Consider the following 13,921-nt stretch of genomic DNA (forward strand, 5'->3'; position numbering starts at 1 on the left):
AATTTGTTCTGAGTGTTCACTTAAAAAGCCATAACCTTGCAAAGTAAAATTTAAAATAAAAATTTTTTCAGCTCTTTTAGGTAATGACTTGGTGACAGTGAGAGCATCTTACACACCAAATATGTTGTGGTCTAGTATGGGATATGCTTTTGCTTTTGCTTTTCTGTCCAGTTACCAGTAACCAGTGCTAGGACAGTGCAATATATTTTTGGTACACATTCATTGCTGTATAAATTACGTAGCTCTAAGGAAAGGTACATACTGCAGCAATGAAACACGGTGGCTTTGGGTATCTTATTTATAAAGAAATTTAAAATAATCTGTGATATGCCCTTCATCACTTCATATGCTGAAGATTATAAATCCACATCTCAAGGAACTACTTATTTCCTCTTAGGTGGCAAAACAATGGTTCAAATAGCCGGCCTTCCCATAAAACTGGTTAAAGAGATTAGCTTAAATTTTCAGTCTAATATCCTTTAAAACAATAACACTTTATTAAATAAACAGGAGCCTAGTACTATTATTCTAAACAGCGTGTTTAAAGATGAGACCAATATCCAGACTTCTAAAGAAAACAAAATACATGGGTAGAGTTAACTAGACTTGACTCCCTAACCCAGGGACTGGGAGACTTTCATAAACAGAGTGCCAAACAGTGACCTCTGTCCTTTGGAGTTACTGGGTAGGAGGGGGAACATGCAAGGCCCTCTGCAAGTGGAGTGGAAGATGAAGATATGGCAGGGACTAGTCCATGCAGCATAGATTAGGGACCTTTATATGAACTCTTATTAACTTATTCCAAGCCAAATTTTGTACATGGACTGCTGGGAAAGCTTAAAATCGAGGATTCGTTAATGTATTTATAGTAAACTGTATTAAGCACCAAGCTTAAGGGGACAAACTTCCACAGTAGTGACCTCATTACTTTATTCCCCATGGAGAGTGCCTTTTTGTGATCATCAATGGAGGTCTCTTAACATCCCTTACTCTAGAATGTACAGAGCCACCCAAAAATATCTCACAGTACATTTTGTCTCAGGTGTCATAGTCCCCTTCTGCTACTAATGTAGTTCCCTTTCATTTTTTTAAATTAATTTTTATTGGAGTAGAGTTGATTTACAATGTTGTATTTGTTTCTGCTGTACAGCAAAGTGAATCAGTTATACGTACACATATATCCACTCTTTTTAAAATTATTTTCCCATGTAGGTCATTACAGAGTATTGAGAAGAGTTCCCTGTGCTATACAGTAGGTCCTTATTAGTTATCTATTTTATATACAGTAGTGTATATATGTTGATCCCAATCTTCCAATTAATCCCTCCCCCCTCTTCCCCCCCGTAACCATAAGTTTTTTTTCTACATCTGTGACTCTATTTCTGTTTTGTAAATAGGTTCATTTGTAACATTTTTTTTAGATTCCACATATAAGCAATATCATATGGTATTTGTTTTTCTCTGTCTGATTTACTTCACTCAGGATGACAATCTCTAGGTCTATCCATGTTGCTGCAAATGACATTATTTCATTCTTTTTTATGGTTGAGTAATATTCCATTGTGTATATATACCACATCTTTAACCATTCCTCTGTCGATGGACATTTAGGGTGCTTCCGTATCTGGCCATTGTAAATAGTGCTGCAATGAACACTGGGGTGCATGTATCTTTTTGAATTATGGTTTTCTTTGTGTATATGCCCAGGAATGGGATTGCAGGATCATATGGTAGTTAGAGCTACCATATAATCCTACAATCCCATTCATTTAAATTCTTCTTTCCATAACACGAAACCAAAGCCAGAAGAAAGCTCTGTTAAAAACTCTGTTATGTTTCTTTTTACTCTCTGAAATCACCCAACTTGCTGTTAAAAAGAGAATTGAAACTCCTCTTATTCCTCAACTTTATTAATGTGTAATCTGGATTTCCTTAATATAATGTGACTTCCACAACTATCTCTAAATCAGACCATAAATTACAAAATCTTCTATCTATTCCAGAAATACAGCTATTACAGAGGCAACATGGAGTATGGGTTCTGATGACACCAAAGCTCAGTTTAAATCCTGGTGTTATCATTTATCAGCTATGTGGTCATGAATAAAATGACTTCATCTCTGAGCCCCCTATTCCTCTGTAAAAGAGATGTAGTACCTCCATGCAGGGTTAAAGATAATTATATGAAGAGCACATATGCAGTACCTGTCACAAGGTGAACATGTCGTACTATGGTGAACAGAGCAGTGCTCTGCCCCAGCACCAACTCAACACCAAGTTATGTTCTTAAAGTCAATGAAAGCTTCAAAGAAGAAATACCCACACCATGAGTGTGTAAGTGGAAATAGTGACAACACTGACTTCACAGTGTTGATCGCCCACCTCCTGCCTCATCATCTCTGCCCCCTGTCCCAGTCTTACTGACCTCCTTTCAATTCCTCCTACTCTTTCCTAAATTAGTATCTTGTACATGATACATCCTCTACCTAGACAGAAATCTCCATCACCTCCCTTCTCCTTGCCAACTCCTACTCAGCTTCTTGTCTCTGCTTTAACACCATTGCTGACTAGAGGAAGCCCTAATACCCAAGACTTAGGACCGTACCGTAGATTCCACAGCAAACTACTTCCTTAAAACGCACATCACACTTGTAATTACTTGTCACTATCTTCTTTCCCACGAAACTGTAAGCTTCATGATATACGTTTTTGCTTTCCCCTTATCCCTAGCTATTGACACAGTATATGGCACATAGGGAGAGTTCAATAAATATTTGTTGAATGAATATATAACTGTGCTGCTTTACTCTATAAATGTTAGCTATCATAACTTCTATAATAGTTATACTTTCATACATATAAATTGTATCATATAACCAAACTGCAGGGCTGCTCTGGGAAAAGTTCCTAAAGAAATCTGACTTTAATAAATCTGCCTTATCCTAACCCCACGTGGGCAGTCCTCACAATACAAGCAGCAAGAAAGAGATCATGAGCCTGACAGAGACAGGGCAGCTGCTTCTCTCCAGTCACAGCACCGAAGGGCAACTTGGAACTAACTGACTCATACACAATAGACAGCAAGGATTTACAAATACACAGTTAATTAGCCTCTGTTTACAAATGAAAAGCCAAAACCGTAAAAAGTACTCCCTTTACTTTAGCTCTCTAATAAACAAAGGCAGTACACAGCCACCACAGAAGCAGCTTTTAAGGAGATATTGTTCCTGATACATTCATTCTTCACCCTTCCCCTAGCCCACATCCTCACACAAAGCAGAAAAAACAGGGGCTGCTGCACTCCCTCCCACGACTCCTTCTATGTAGATACTTTGGGAGAAGGGTCAGTACAGACAACCAGCTCCCAGATCATCCAAATAAGAGGATAAGAACAAGTAAGCCTGTTTTTATTTGCCTGGCTTCCTACCTTGTTCCCCCAAAGCCTTTTAGACAGTTGAGAATCAAGTTTCCACACTCTTTCCTACCCTATACATACACACCCCTTCCTTACCACAATGTGCAGAGAAGCAGAAAAAGGGAAAGGGGGAGATAGAGATTCAAAAAACGTTTGTGCAGATGACACTCTAAGTAAAACAGTGTGCAGTATGCCGTAGAGGGGTATGGATCCTTCAAGACAGGCTTCCTGCTTTAAAAGGGGAACAAAAGGTTTTAACACAAGGCTAGAGTAAGACACATGCCATGAGAGAAGTACAAAGAAAGATCTGACCAATCACACACTTTCTGGGCGATTAAGAAATGGCTCCTGGAGGAGGCAGTGTCTAAGATGGGGCTTAAAAAATGCAAGGGGTTGATAAAGGAGGGAAGGGCCAGAGGAGAGGCATTCCAGGCAAAGGGACAATGCGGGTTAAAGCATAGAAACAGGAAAGCAATGGGCATGTGTGGAGAACAGATTAGCAAACTGGAAAGGTGGGTTGGAGCCAAAGGGTGGAAGGCAGTCAAACTCTATTTCCCTAGTTCATTTGCCTTCCTTCTCTACTAGAGGAGTATGAACATTCTCTCTCCTCCTCACTGTCCTCATCCCCTACTACTCTCTCCCTTGGGCACATCCCTCCAGCCATACTGGCCTCCTTGCAGTTTTTCCCATCAGGCACACACCTACCTCATGGTTTTTGTACTTGCTCTTCCCAATGCTTTTAATGCTCTTTCCCCACTGCCTAGAATAGTGCCTAGCACATAGTAGGCACTTAAAAAATATTGAGTAAATGAATCTGGAAATACATTGTACATTCAGTTTTCTATTTTGTTTTTTTACATCATTAATTCATGACTATTTCTCCACATCATCAGATATACTTCAAGACCATCATTTTTAACAGCTAATAATATTCCATTTAATGGATACACCACAAATCACTTACAATGACATATTTACAGTGAGAAACCAGTAGATTTACAAGTAGGATATTTTGGATGTTTCCTTCTTTGATCTTTTTGAACTTTGGTAGTTTCACATCTAAAAATGAGGATGATATCTACCTCACAGGATTGTTGTAAAGACTGAATGTGGAATATAAATAGATACAGAGATGTCAGTTTTGTTACTACTGCTTACAACACAGAGGCATCATGGTGTCAACTGAATGAAAGGTCATAGATCTCGGAAGCAACAGATTAAAATATAACTCACAATATTGTCCCTTAATAGCTTGATCGAGACATTCAGCCTACATGAACCTCAATGAAGCCATCTATTTTTAAAAGTGATTGTAATAATTAACCGGTATGTAAAAGATTTTAGCATAATATCTGGCCCAGATTAGATAATCAATAAATGTCATTGTTCACTGCTCATAAACAATAACTAGGACTTTTCTTAAATTGTGAACTAGAAGAAAAAAAGATTTTTATATATTCCCAAATATATATTATCAATGCAGAATTTTCCTGTTTTGATGAACAATTATCTAATACCTACAAAGCACAAGTGAGATTTTTTATATAAATCTACATATTGTTTCTTTTATTTAAAAAAAAAGCCAAACAATTATTTTTAATTACTGAATGACAATCTGAATAAATTAATTCCCTTTTTTATTATGTGCTTCAATGTGTACATATATGTGTATATGCACATATATATGATGATGGTAAGCTGAGCAAGAAAATACTAAGTAGACCAGCCTCACTTTAGGGCTATTTTTTGAAGCAATCTGTGAGTTGCAGCCATATATTGGGTTGGCCAAAAAGTTCGTTCGGGTTTTTCCGTAACATCAAATAAATGCCAAGACATTACAAATTTATTAGTGCTTTTCCATATTTTTCAGATACAAGTTAAGTATGTGCTATTGGAATGGTCAAAAAATGTAATGTGAAGTCCTCCAGGATGTAATCATCTCTGCCTCCCCAGGACCTAGCCTGGTGCTTGAAATATAAAAGGAATTGGATAAACATTGAGTAGGTGGATGGGTAGGTGAGTAAGTGACTGATTAAGTATGGCAGTCTTTAGTGCCTTCTCTCCTTCTAGGCACTCCAAAGTCAATACTTTTTGTCTCCCCACCCTGTGGTTAGAGAGCAATGTAACCTGTTCTGGCCAATGACTTATAAAAGGAAGTGACCTGTCATTTCCAGGCTGGAGCATTTACATGCTAGCAGAAGCCTTCTATGTTCTTTCTCCACTGCTACATTGATCGTGAAAGCATAAATTGAGAGGAAGCCTCTATCAGACCCTCAGCCTCTAAGTGAATGTAATGAGCAGAACCCTCTGCTCACCTGAATGGAAATACACTGTGAGTCATAAATTTTTGTTGGGTTAAATCACTGAAATTTTGGAGTTTTGTTACTGCAGCACAACCTAGCCTATCCTGCTTAGTACAACAAGCAGGGTAATGACATTCATTTTAGAACTCGAAACTCATGAGTTTATTTTTAGAAAAACAAAATGGTACAGATTAAGTGGTTTATCTTGAATATGTAACTTAACCTCTCTGTATGATAGTTCTCTCACCTAGAAAGCTGGACAATAATAGCATCTACCTTGTAGGACGGCTATAGGGATTAAATAAGTGAATGTCTATTAAGTATTTAGCAGAGTATCTAGGGCATATAAAGCTTTCAATAAATGGTAGCAGATTATTATTAATGCATTAGACACTTATGCACTGCATATTTCAATTTACTCTTCCCCCCTTACTCCATATTCATTTTAATTTATAGCCAATTTTTTCCATTCAAAAAATCTTTATTAAGAAATACTATGTAGAAGGTACCATGCAAGGCACTGGGAAGGAAAACAAATAACACATATCATCAGTTATTCTTCTTACCTATGATTCTTCTTTCTTCTCCAATCCACCTTCAACCAAGCAAACTTTAAAATCATAAACATAAATACAATGTTCTATGTTATAAATATGGTGTCAGTGGGAGAGCTAATTTTTAATTTATAAAACATTTTACATGGGGCCTCCCTGGTGGCGCAGTGGTTGAGAGTCCGCCTGCCGATGCAGGGGATACGGGTTCGTGCCCCGGTCTGGGAAGATCCCACATGCCGCGGAGCGGCTGGGCCCGTGAGCCATGGCCGCTGAGCCTGCGCATCCGGAGCCTGTGCCCCGCAACGGGAGAGGCCACAACAGTGAGAGGCCCGCGTACCGCAAAAAAAAAAAAAAAAAAAAAAAAAAAAAAAACATTTTACATGATTTGAGTCTGTATCTTATTCAAAGTTGACATGGAAAAATTGTTTAGGTCTGATTTACCAAAGGCAATTAATGGGTAGGGCAAAAAATAGAACTTGTGCTCACATCCCCACAGCTCCTGATATAATGCCCTATAGACAGGAGGCAGTTGTGAACAGAATTACAGATGCACCAGAGATCAGCAGATCTAATCTTCTTATCTTACATATTAGTACAATGAGATCTAGAGCGAAGCAATTTGCCCAAGGTATCAATATTAACACAAGTTAGTGGCAGGGCTGACAATAGCACTCAAATTTTGAAAATGTGTTTTATGTGGCTAAAGCACAAAGTCCCTGTAATATGCTGATGGATACAAACATGACAGTACAAAATCTAAAATTTTTGCTGAAATTACATCTTAGCATTAACTGATAAAATATTCAAAACTCTGCTATCAGAAAGACAGGTTAGATTTAGTATTATTATCAAGAAGAGAAGGTATTTGCAAAAACCTAAAAGGATACATTTATTATCATATATTTTCCCCTCCACAATTTACCAAAACTCAAAATAGCATAGAAAAAAAATAGAAATAGCTTCAGATGACTTTCTTTATATATCAGTCTTATGTGAAAGAAAATGATTTCAAGTGAGAAAAAAATTAATTTCTATGCCATATTTACAAGTGAACTATATTATATCCCACTGGTAAAAAGACACATATGTACTACTTATGTAACAGAAAAGAATCCACAAAGATTTTCATATGTTCCAGAATAATTATTTTAGGTATGACAAGGAATGACTTAAATATTTTATTCTGAGTGGAGAGGAGGTAAGTTAAAAGCCATATTAAGAAACTGCAAGATAAAATAAAAATAACATTTACCATTTACTGAGTGTTTACCAAGTGATCTAAACTGTGCCTGATAAGCACTTTACACATATCAGCTCATTTCACAAGAAATCTGTGAGATGAGTAGTATAATTATCCCTATTTGGCTGATTATAAAAATGGAAGCTCAGAGTAACTTGTCTGAAGTTACTCAGGTAGTGTTAGAAACAGAATTCATTCTCAAACCTGTATGGTATTCAAGCTCTATCAAGTTCCTAACCCTCCATAATTTTGATCACAGTCAATTCATCATATCTAAGGGGTGGACTACAGTGACTCCTTCTGACAATGATTCTGTGAGCAAAAACAGAAATCAGTTCAGAATTCACATAATATTTGTGACGGTATGCTCCAGGCCTCAGGGGAAGGCCATCAACAGATGAACCAGTAAGAAAAAGAGAAGAAGGAAAAAATGAAGAGGAGGAAGAGGAGGAGAAAAAGCAATAGGCCCTTCCAAGAGGCCTGACACAGCTCCATTTTACTAGACATCAGGGCCACCATGACAAGAAAGGGAAACCCAGAAAAGGAATTGAAAGTAGAACTGTAAGGGATGTACATAAATCAAAATAGCTTAGTCCACTGTGATGGTCTCACAGTAGATAAGGAAGGAGCTGTGGGAAGGCCCTACAGGAGTCAGCAGCCATGAGTTCAATGCTGGGCCAAGATGCAGAGCTCTCACATAAACACTGTTCAGTAGTTAAATAAGAATAGTTGAGTGTAGATGACTGACCACTAGGTTTCTTAAAAGAGACATTACCACAACTGTCAGCATCTGGATCAACCTGAAAGGTATAGCACTATGGAGAGTGTGGTTTTAAGAGAGAGCAGGGGAGGAACCAGCATTTACTCTATTAAGTTCCTTAATTTCCTAATGTTCCAGGCACTATGCATGCGCTTTCCTGAATTACCATATTTAACCCTCACAACAACCTTGGTAGATGTAATGGTGAATTTTACATGTCAACTCAGCTGAGCCATGGTGCCCAGAATAGTCAAACATTCTAGATGTTTCTGTGAAGATGTTTTTTGGATAGGATTAACATTTAAATCAGTGGACTTCGAGTATGGCAGCTTCACCCTCCATAACGTAGGTGGGTCTCATCCAGTCAGGTGAAGGTCCAAATAGTAAAAAAAAGACTGACCTCTCCTGAGCAAGGAATTATGCAAATTGACTGCCTTTGGACTCAAACTGAAACTCTTCCCTGGGTCTCCAGCCCACTGGCCAACCCTGCAGATTTTGGACTTACAAGGCTCCACAATTATATGAACCAAGTTCTTAAAATTAATCAATCTCTCTCTGTGGAGAAACAGATACATAAACACACACACACACACACACACACACACGGACACATCCTATCGATTCTGTTTCTCTAGAGAACCCTGACTAATTCAGTAAACACTGATTTCTATTTTCACCAGTGAAGAAAATGACAGCCTGAAAGGACCCATTCTCCTTCCTCACTACATCACATAGTAAAATGCCCTCAGCATTCACATTCCAGTCAGAGGGGCTCGGGTGGGAGTAGGAGGGTAATGAGGAGCAAGGAAACCTCATAACCACAAGCCATGCATCCCAAGGAGCCTTTTACAACACTGGCATCACACATGTACCCAGAGCCTTGATGTGCCCAAGTGATGTGCTATCCTTTGTCTGGTCTCCTGATTCAGTTAATTTGGATAAAAGAAATCAAATATTCCTACTAAATCAACAACATTTGAAGACTCTGAAAGAAGAGGAAATATAATTGGTAAAGAACAGAAGTAAAAGATAAAAAGAAAAATAAACAAAAATTGATTTGTGTCAATTAAATAATGGTAGACTTTGCTTTGTTTGGGTTTTCATTGGATAGTCATCCATTCACTCCCTCAACAAATATTTATTTTGTATTTTATATTTTTATGGGCTCTTCTGGGTACTGGACAGTGCTATCTAGATGAGGAGACACATACAAAATAGTACATGTGAAAAAAGACCAACTAAAGTCAAGAAAGTTGACATTTCAGCTGGGATAGAGGTATGAGTTTAACTAGCGGAAAAGAGGGATGGTATTCCAGACAGAATTTCTGACACAGTCAACTTCAATTCTATGTTCTATGTTGCTAAAAGTATATGTGTACAGGGAAGGCGCGGGGAGGTAGGGGCCTATGGCAGGATGTGAAGCTGAAAGACCAGTTGGGGTTATGAGATGAGGAACAATACCAAGGACTTGGCCCTTCATTCTGCAAGTAATCAGAGTTACGAAGGAGGACTCAGCTTTTTTACCAAGACCATTCATGGAGCTTATATGCATATAAGGACAGCTGGGAATCGCTTGGTCAGCTGGACAGATATAACCACAGATAAATAAAATTATTATAATGTTTGATGAAAATTAAACCTTGAATAAAAACTAAACCTTAGTTACAATAATAACTGTTTATTATTAAAAGGCATAAAAGTATTTCATGTGCTCTAACTAAAAAAATTAAAGTTGAGTTTACACATACTTTTCAGTCCCAACTAAAAATCTATGGTCCAGAAAAGTTGGCAATTACTATAAAACCATTATTATGCAACAAATACATATGTGAAAGTTCTTCTCAAAAAGAATGAAATAAAACTCAATTGGAGTTGATGTAAAGAAAATTATCATGGTAATAAAACATTTGTAGAATCTGTGTCCTAAAATATGAACTAAATATAAGCCAGAGGGCAAAACATGGCTAAGGCCAGATCTTATAAATCACCAAAAATGGAAAAAGAACTGGTCTCAACTTATATATCTAAAGAGTGAAGTGGTCAAGAAAGGAATCTACAATGAAGGAATATAAATTAGGACCTAAGAGATCATTCAGCCTCTTCTACCCTTTCATTCCCTACCCCCCTTTTCTGCTGATAGTTCTCTCTTATCATTCCTAAAAGGATTGTAGAGATCTTCATTCCAATAGTTCCCCTTCAATTTAACTTTAATTATGGAACTCTACAATATCCCAGTATATAAAACAGATAAAAACATAAAGTTCAGGCTGAAAGAGGTCAGGGAGAGAGGGGGTTCTGGGGTACCCTAACTTGGATTCCACTTGGGCCTTCCCCATCCCTTTGAGACAGCTCCATAAAAAAAGCCCTTAATTTTCCTCAGTAAAATGTGAAACTCATTGGTCCTTGTCCTGATCTCTCAATTTACAAATGAGGAAACTGTAGCCTAGAGAGTTGCCTAAGAAAAAGACCCCTGTTTCCTAGTACTCCTGCTAAATCTAGAATGCTTTCTCTTCCTCATAATCTCTAAATTTCTGGGTTAAAAACAATTTCTTATAAATTATTCTATAAGTTCACACCATCCTGCTATCTCAAATTCCTATTCAAAATTCATAGGTCAGTAACCATGAGTTTAATAAGTGCCTACTTGAGGCCAGGTACTCTGCTATGGACATGTGATCTGCTCTCATTTAACCATCACCAAATCCCCTGGAGATCTAGAAATTGGGCACAGAGAAATACTTGAAACTTCCCAATGTCACAGAGGTAGTAGATTGGAATCCTGGTCTATTTGACTCCTAAAGCCAAACCTCAGACTCTTGCACTTCTAATCCCAACCTTTCCCAAATCTTTGCCTATCTTTTCACAGGCTCCCAGAAATACAGAACTGTAAGGGATCCTGTCATTTCACACAGGATATACTTCTTCATCCAGGCTTCTCAGGGAATACCTACCTCATGCTTCAGCCAAGCACAAAGGCATTAGGCCTACCTTAAACCCCTAAACTCAGGCTTCAGAACTATAGAGATGCTCACCCTCACCCCCCTCCACAAATCTTGAGAGACTCCTACAACTTCCTTTACAAGGGTGAGCTACATATATGTTCAGTTTCACGGAGAATAGGGAAGGTTAAAAACTCTTAATAAAAGGGCTACACGGGGCTTCCCTGGTGGCGCAGTGGTTGAGAATCCCCCTGCCAATGCAAGGGACATGGGTTCGAGCCCTGGTCCGCGAAGATCCCACATGCCGCAGAGCAACTAAGCCCGCGAGCCACAACTACTGAGCTTACGTGCCGCAACTACTGAAGCCCGCGCACCTAGAGCCCGTGCTCCGCAACAAGAAAAGCCACCGAAATGGGAAGCCCGCGCACCACAACAAAGAGTAGCCCCCGCTCGCCGCCACTAGAGAGAGCCCGCGTACAGCAACGAAGACTCAACGCAGCCAAAAATAAAATTAATTATTTTTAAAAAATAAAAAAAATTTAAAAGGTCTACAAAATCAACTCTGAGCTGAACATGAGACAACAGGCTGGCAATTTAGGTTGAATAAATATTAGATAGTATCTAATAAGATATTGGAAGTTTGAATTTAGGGCCTGCTTTGGGACAAAGGATGACTGTCACCTTGAAGTAGGTGCCAGAGTTGGGATTAAATAATTTGAATTTGGCGGAAGGCCAAAGGAATTTTCATTAGGGCAGCCTCTGGGAGCAGAAGGCGTTGAAGTCACTGCTGTGGCCAATCACAGAAGAGAGTGTAGAGCCAGGACTGATAATAAATCATTGGTAATGGGAGGACAGAATTTAAACAGACTGGGGACCTGGGGCCACCATCTGTAAAGTGTAAGCCAAAGTTCGGACAAGTCCTAGGCATTAGGGGTCCGAAATTTCGGGTGAGCTCCGGTGCCTGGGAACCACGAAGCCAGTCCTCACCACCCGCTCCGCCACCCCAAACCCCTTCCCCCTTACCTTCTGTTGGATGTAGTGAATCGAGTACTTCATGGCAACAGCGGGGCGGGATCTGAAGCTGGTTGACAAGTGCAGGCTGCTGAGGGCCCTCAGGGCCGGCGGTACGGGTGTGGCGGCCCCAGGAGTCAGGAAAGCTAGGAGCAGGAGCAGGAGGGAGCGACGCCCCATGGCTCAGGCCGGCTGCTGCAGGGAGGGTAAAACGGAGACTGGCAGATGCGCGCAGCCCGAGCCGGGACCCCCGCAGCTCCGCCCGCTGCAGACAGGCTCCTCCTCCCCGGGGGAAACCCAAAGCCACCCCGCCCCTCGGCAACTCCGCGCAAACCCGGGTCGCCCAAGCCATACCGACCCCGTCCCCGTCCCAGAGAGTGCCGCCAGATTTTACTTCTCTCTTGTACCATCCCTTCTTTAGAGTCCACCTTTATTCCGGTCGCACTCTAATTCCATTGCCACAGCCTTGTCCATATAATTGCCACAGCAAATTCCATATAACAGTAATAATATCGTTAATAGTACAGCCAACTAAAAATTGCTACTTGCCATCAGCCTCTACAGGGATTAAGTCACTAGCCACTGCAGCCTTGACCTTTAACACACCCTAAAAGGAGTTCAGGGTGGAGATCAGGAATGAGGCACTCTGTGCTCTGGGAAAAACTGGCAGAACAGGCCTTTCAGATATAGTTTCAGGAGGTTTTATGAGCCCAAATTCTTGCATCTTCTCATATCTAGAAAAGCACTAAAATCATCAATGGTGACATCTGCTCCTTGTGACTAGCAGCTAGCCTCTGCCAAAATGTGTGCTTGACTGTGCATTCCCCCTTTCACTAAAATCATATGTAACACTGACCTTCCCCCCTACCTCTTTGGAGCAGCTCCGCAGAGCTATCTAAGATGCTGTCTCTCGGCCTCTAGTCCTCATTTTGTCCCCAGTAAAAGTTAACTCACAACTCTCACGGTGTGCTTTTTTTCCCCCCAGTGGGCAGTACCATAACAATTTATTGATGGTTCACTACAGCACTAGGCTTAGTGGCACACCATCTCATCTAACTCAACCATCCCACCTATTTTGTGGGTCCTGTATGATTGTTATTCCCATTTATAGCTGAGGAAACTGAGGATCGAGAGGTGCTGGGACTTGCACTAGGTCACTCAGGAGGCGGTGGAGCACTGGCTTCGCAGACCGCTGGGTGTGGCTCCTTTGCACCCCACCTCCATGATGTCAGCCTAACCACCTCCTATGGTACTCTGTCGGTGGGTCACCCCAAACCTCCGTGCAGCCCACACAGGCCATCCCTCACCGACAATGGAGTTCGCCCGGGAATCCCACTAGATCCCGGGCCCTTCTTCCACGTTACGCCCCCTTTCTTCTTCCGGCAACCCGCAGCCGCTTCAAGCCCCGCCTTCCCCCTCCTCCCGCCCCCCGGCAGTGCCATCCCCAGCCGGCAGAGGCCCCTTTTGTCTTCGCGGCTCCCCCAGCACCCACGTCCGCTTCTCCTTCCAGTCAGCCCGCAGAACCCCGGTCCGAGGGGCGGTCCAAGGGGCGCTCCCGCCCATCCCCACCCCTACCCCTTCCTGGGGTCCCTACGCCCAGCTGGCTCAACGCTACCCGAAAACCAACTTTACAGACTGTACTAGTGCTCCACCAGTCGGTAAAGAACCTTCGTCAAACCCTGTCTGACAAAAACGTTCA

At 40.8% G+C, this 13,921-nt stretch overlaps 1 protein-coding gene across 5 annotated transcripts in view; it reads right to left on the bottom strand.

Moving 5' to 3' along the window:
* Positions 1–13,921, bottom strand: part of PRCP (prolylcarboxypeptidase) — a 69,625-nt gene that overhangs the window by 55,615 nt on the left and 89 nt on the right. For 2 of the 5 annotated variants that reach the window (XM_081240504.1, XM_081240500.1), the window contains exon 2: positions 12,235–12,417. In XM_081240504.1, coding sequence (XP_081096630.1) covers positions 12,235–12,402 — 168 coding nt within the window. In that variant the 5' untranslated portion in view covers positions 12,403–12,417. Of the gene's footprint in view, positions 1–12,234; positions 12,418–12,771; positions 12,830–13,529; positions 13,607–13,889; positions 13,914–13,921 lie in introns of those variants that run through there. The other 3 variants (XM_081240501.1, XM_081240503.1, XM_081240502.1) reach the window with 3 other exon arrangements.

Source organism: Mesoplodon bidens (genome assembly GCF_964165515.1).
Source record: "Mesoplodon bidens genome assembly, chromosome: 7".
Lineage (NCBI taxonomy): Eukaryota > Metazoa > Chordata > Mammalia > Artiodactyla > Ziphiidae > Mesoplodon > Mesoplodon bidens.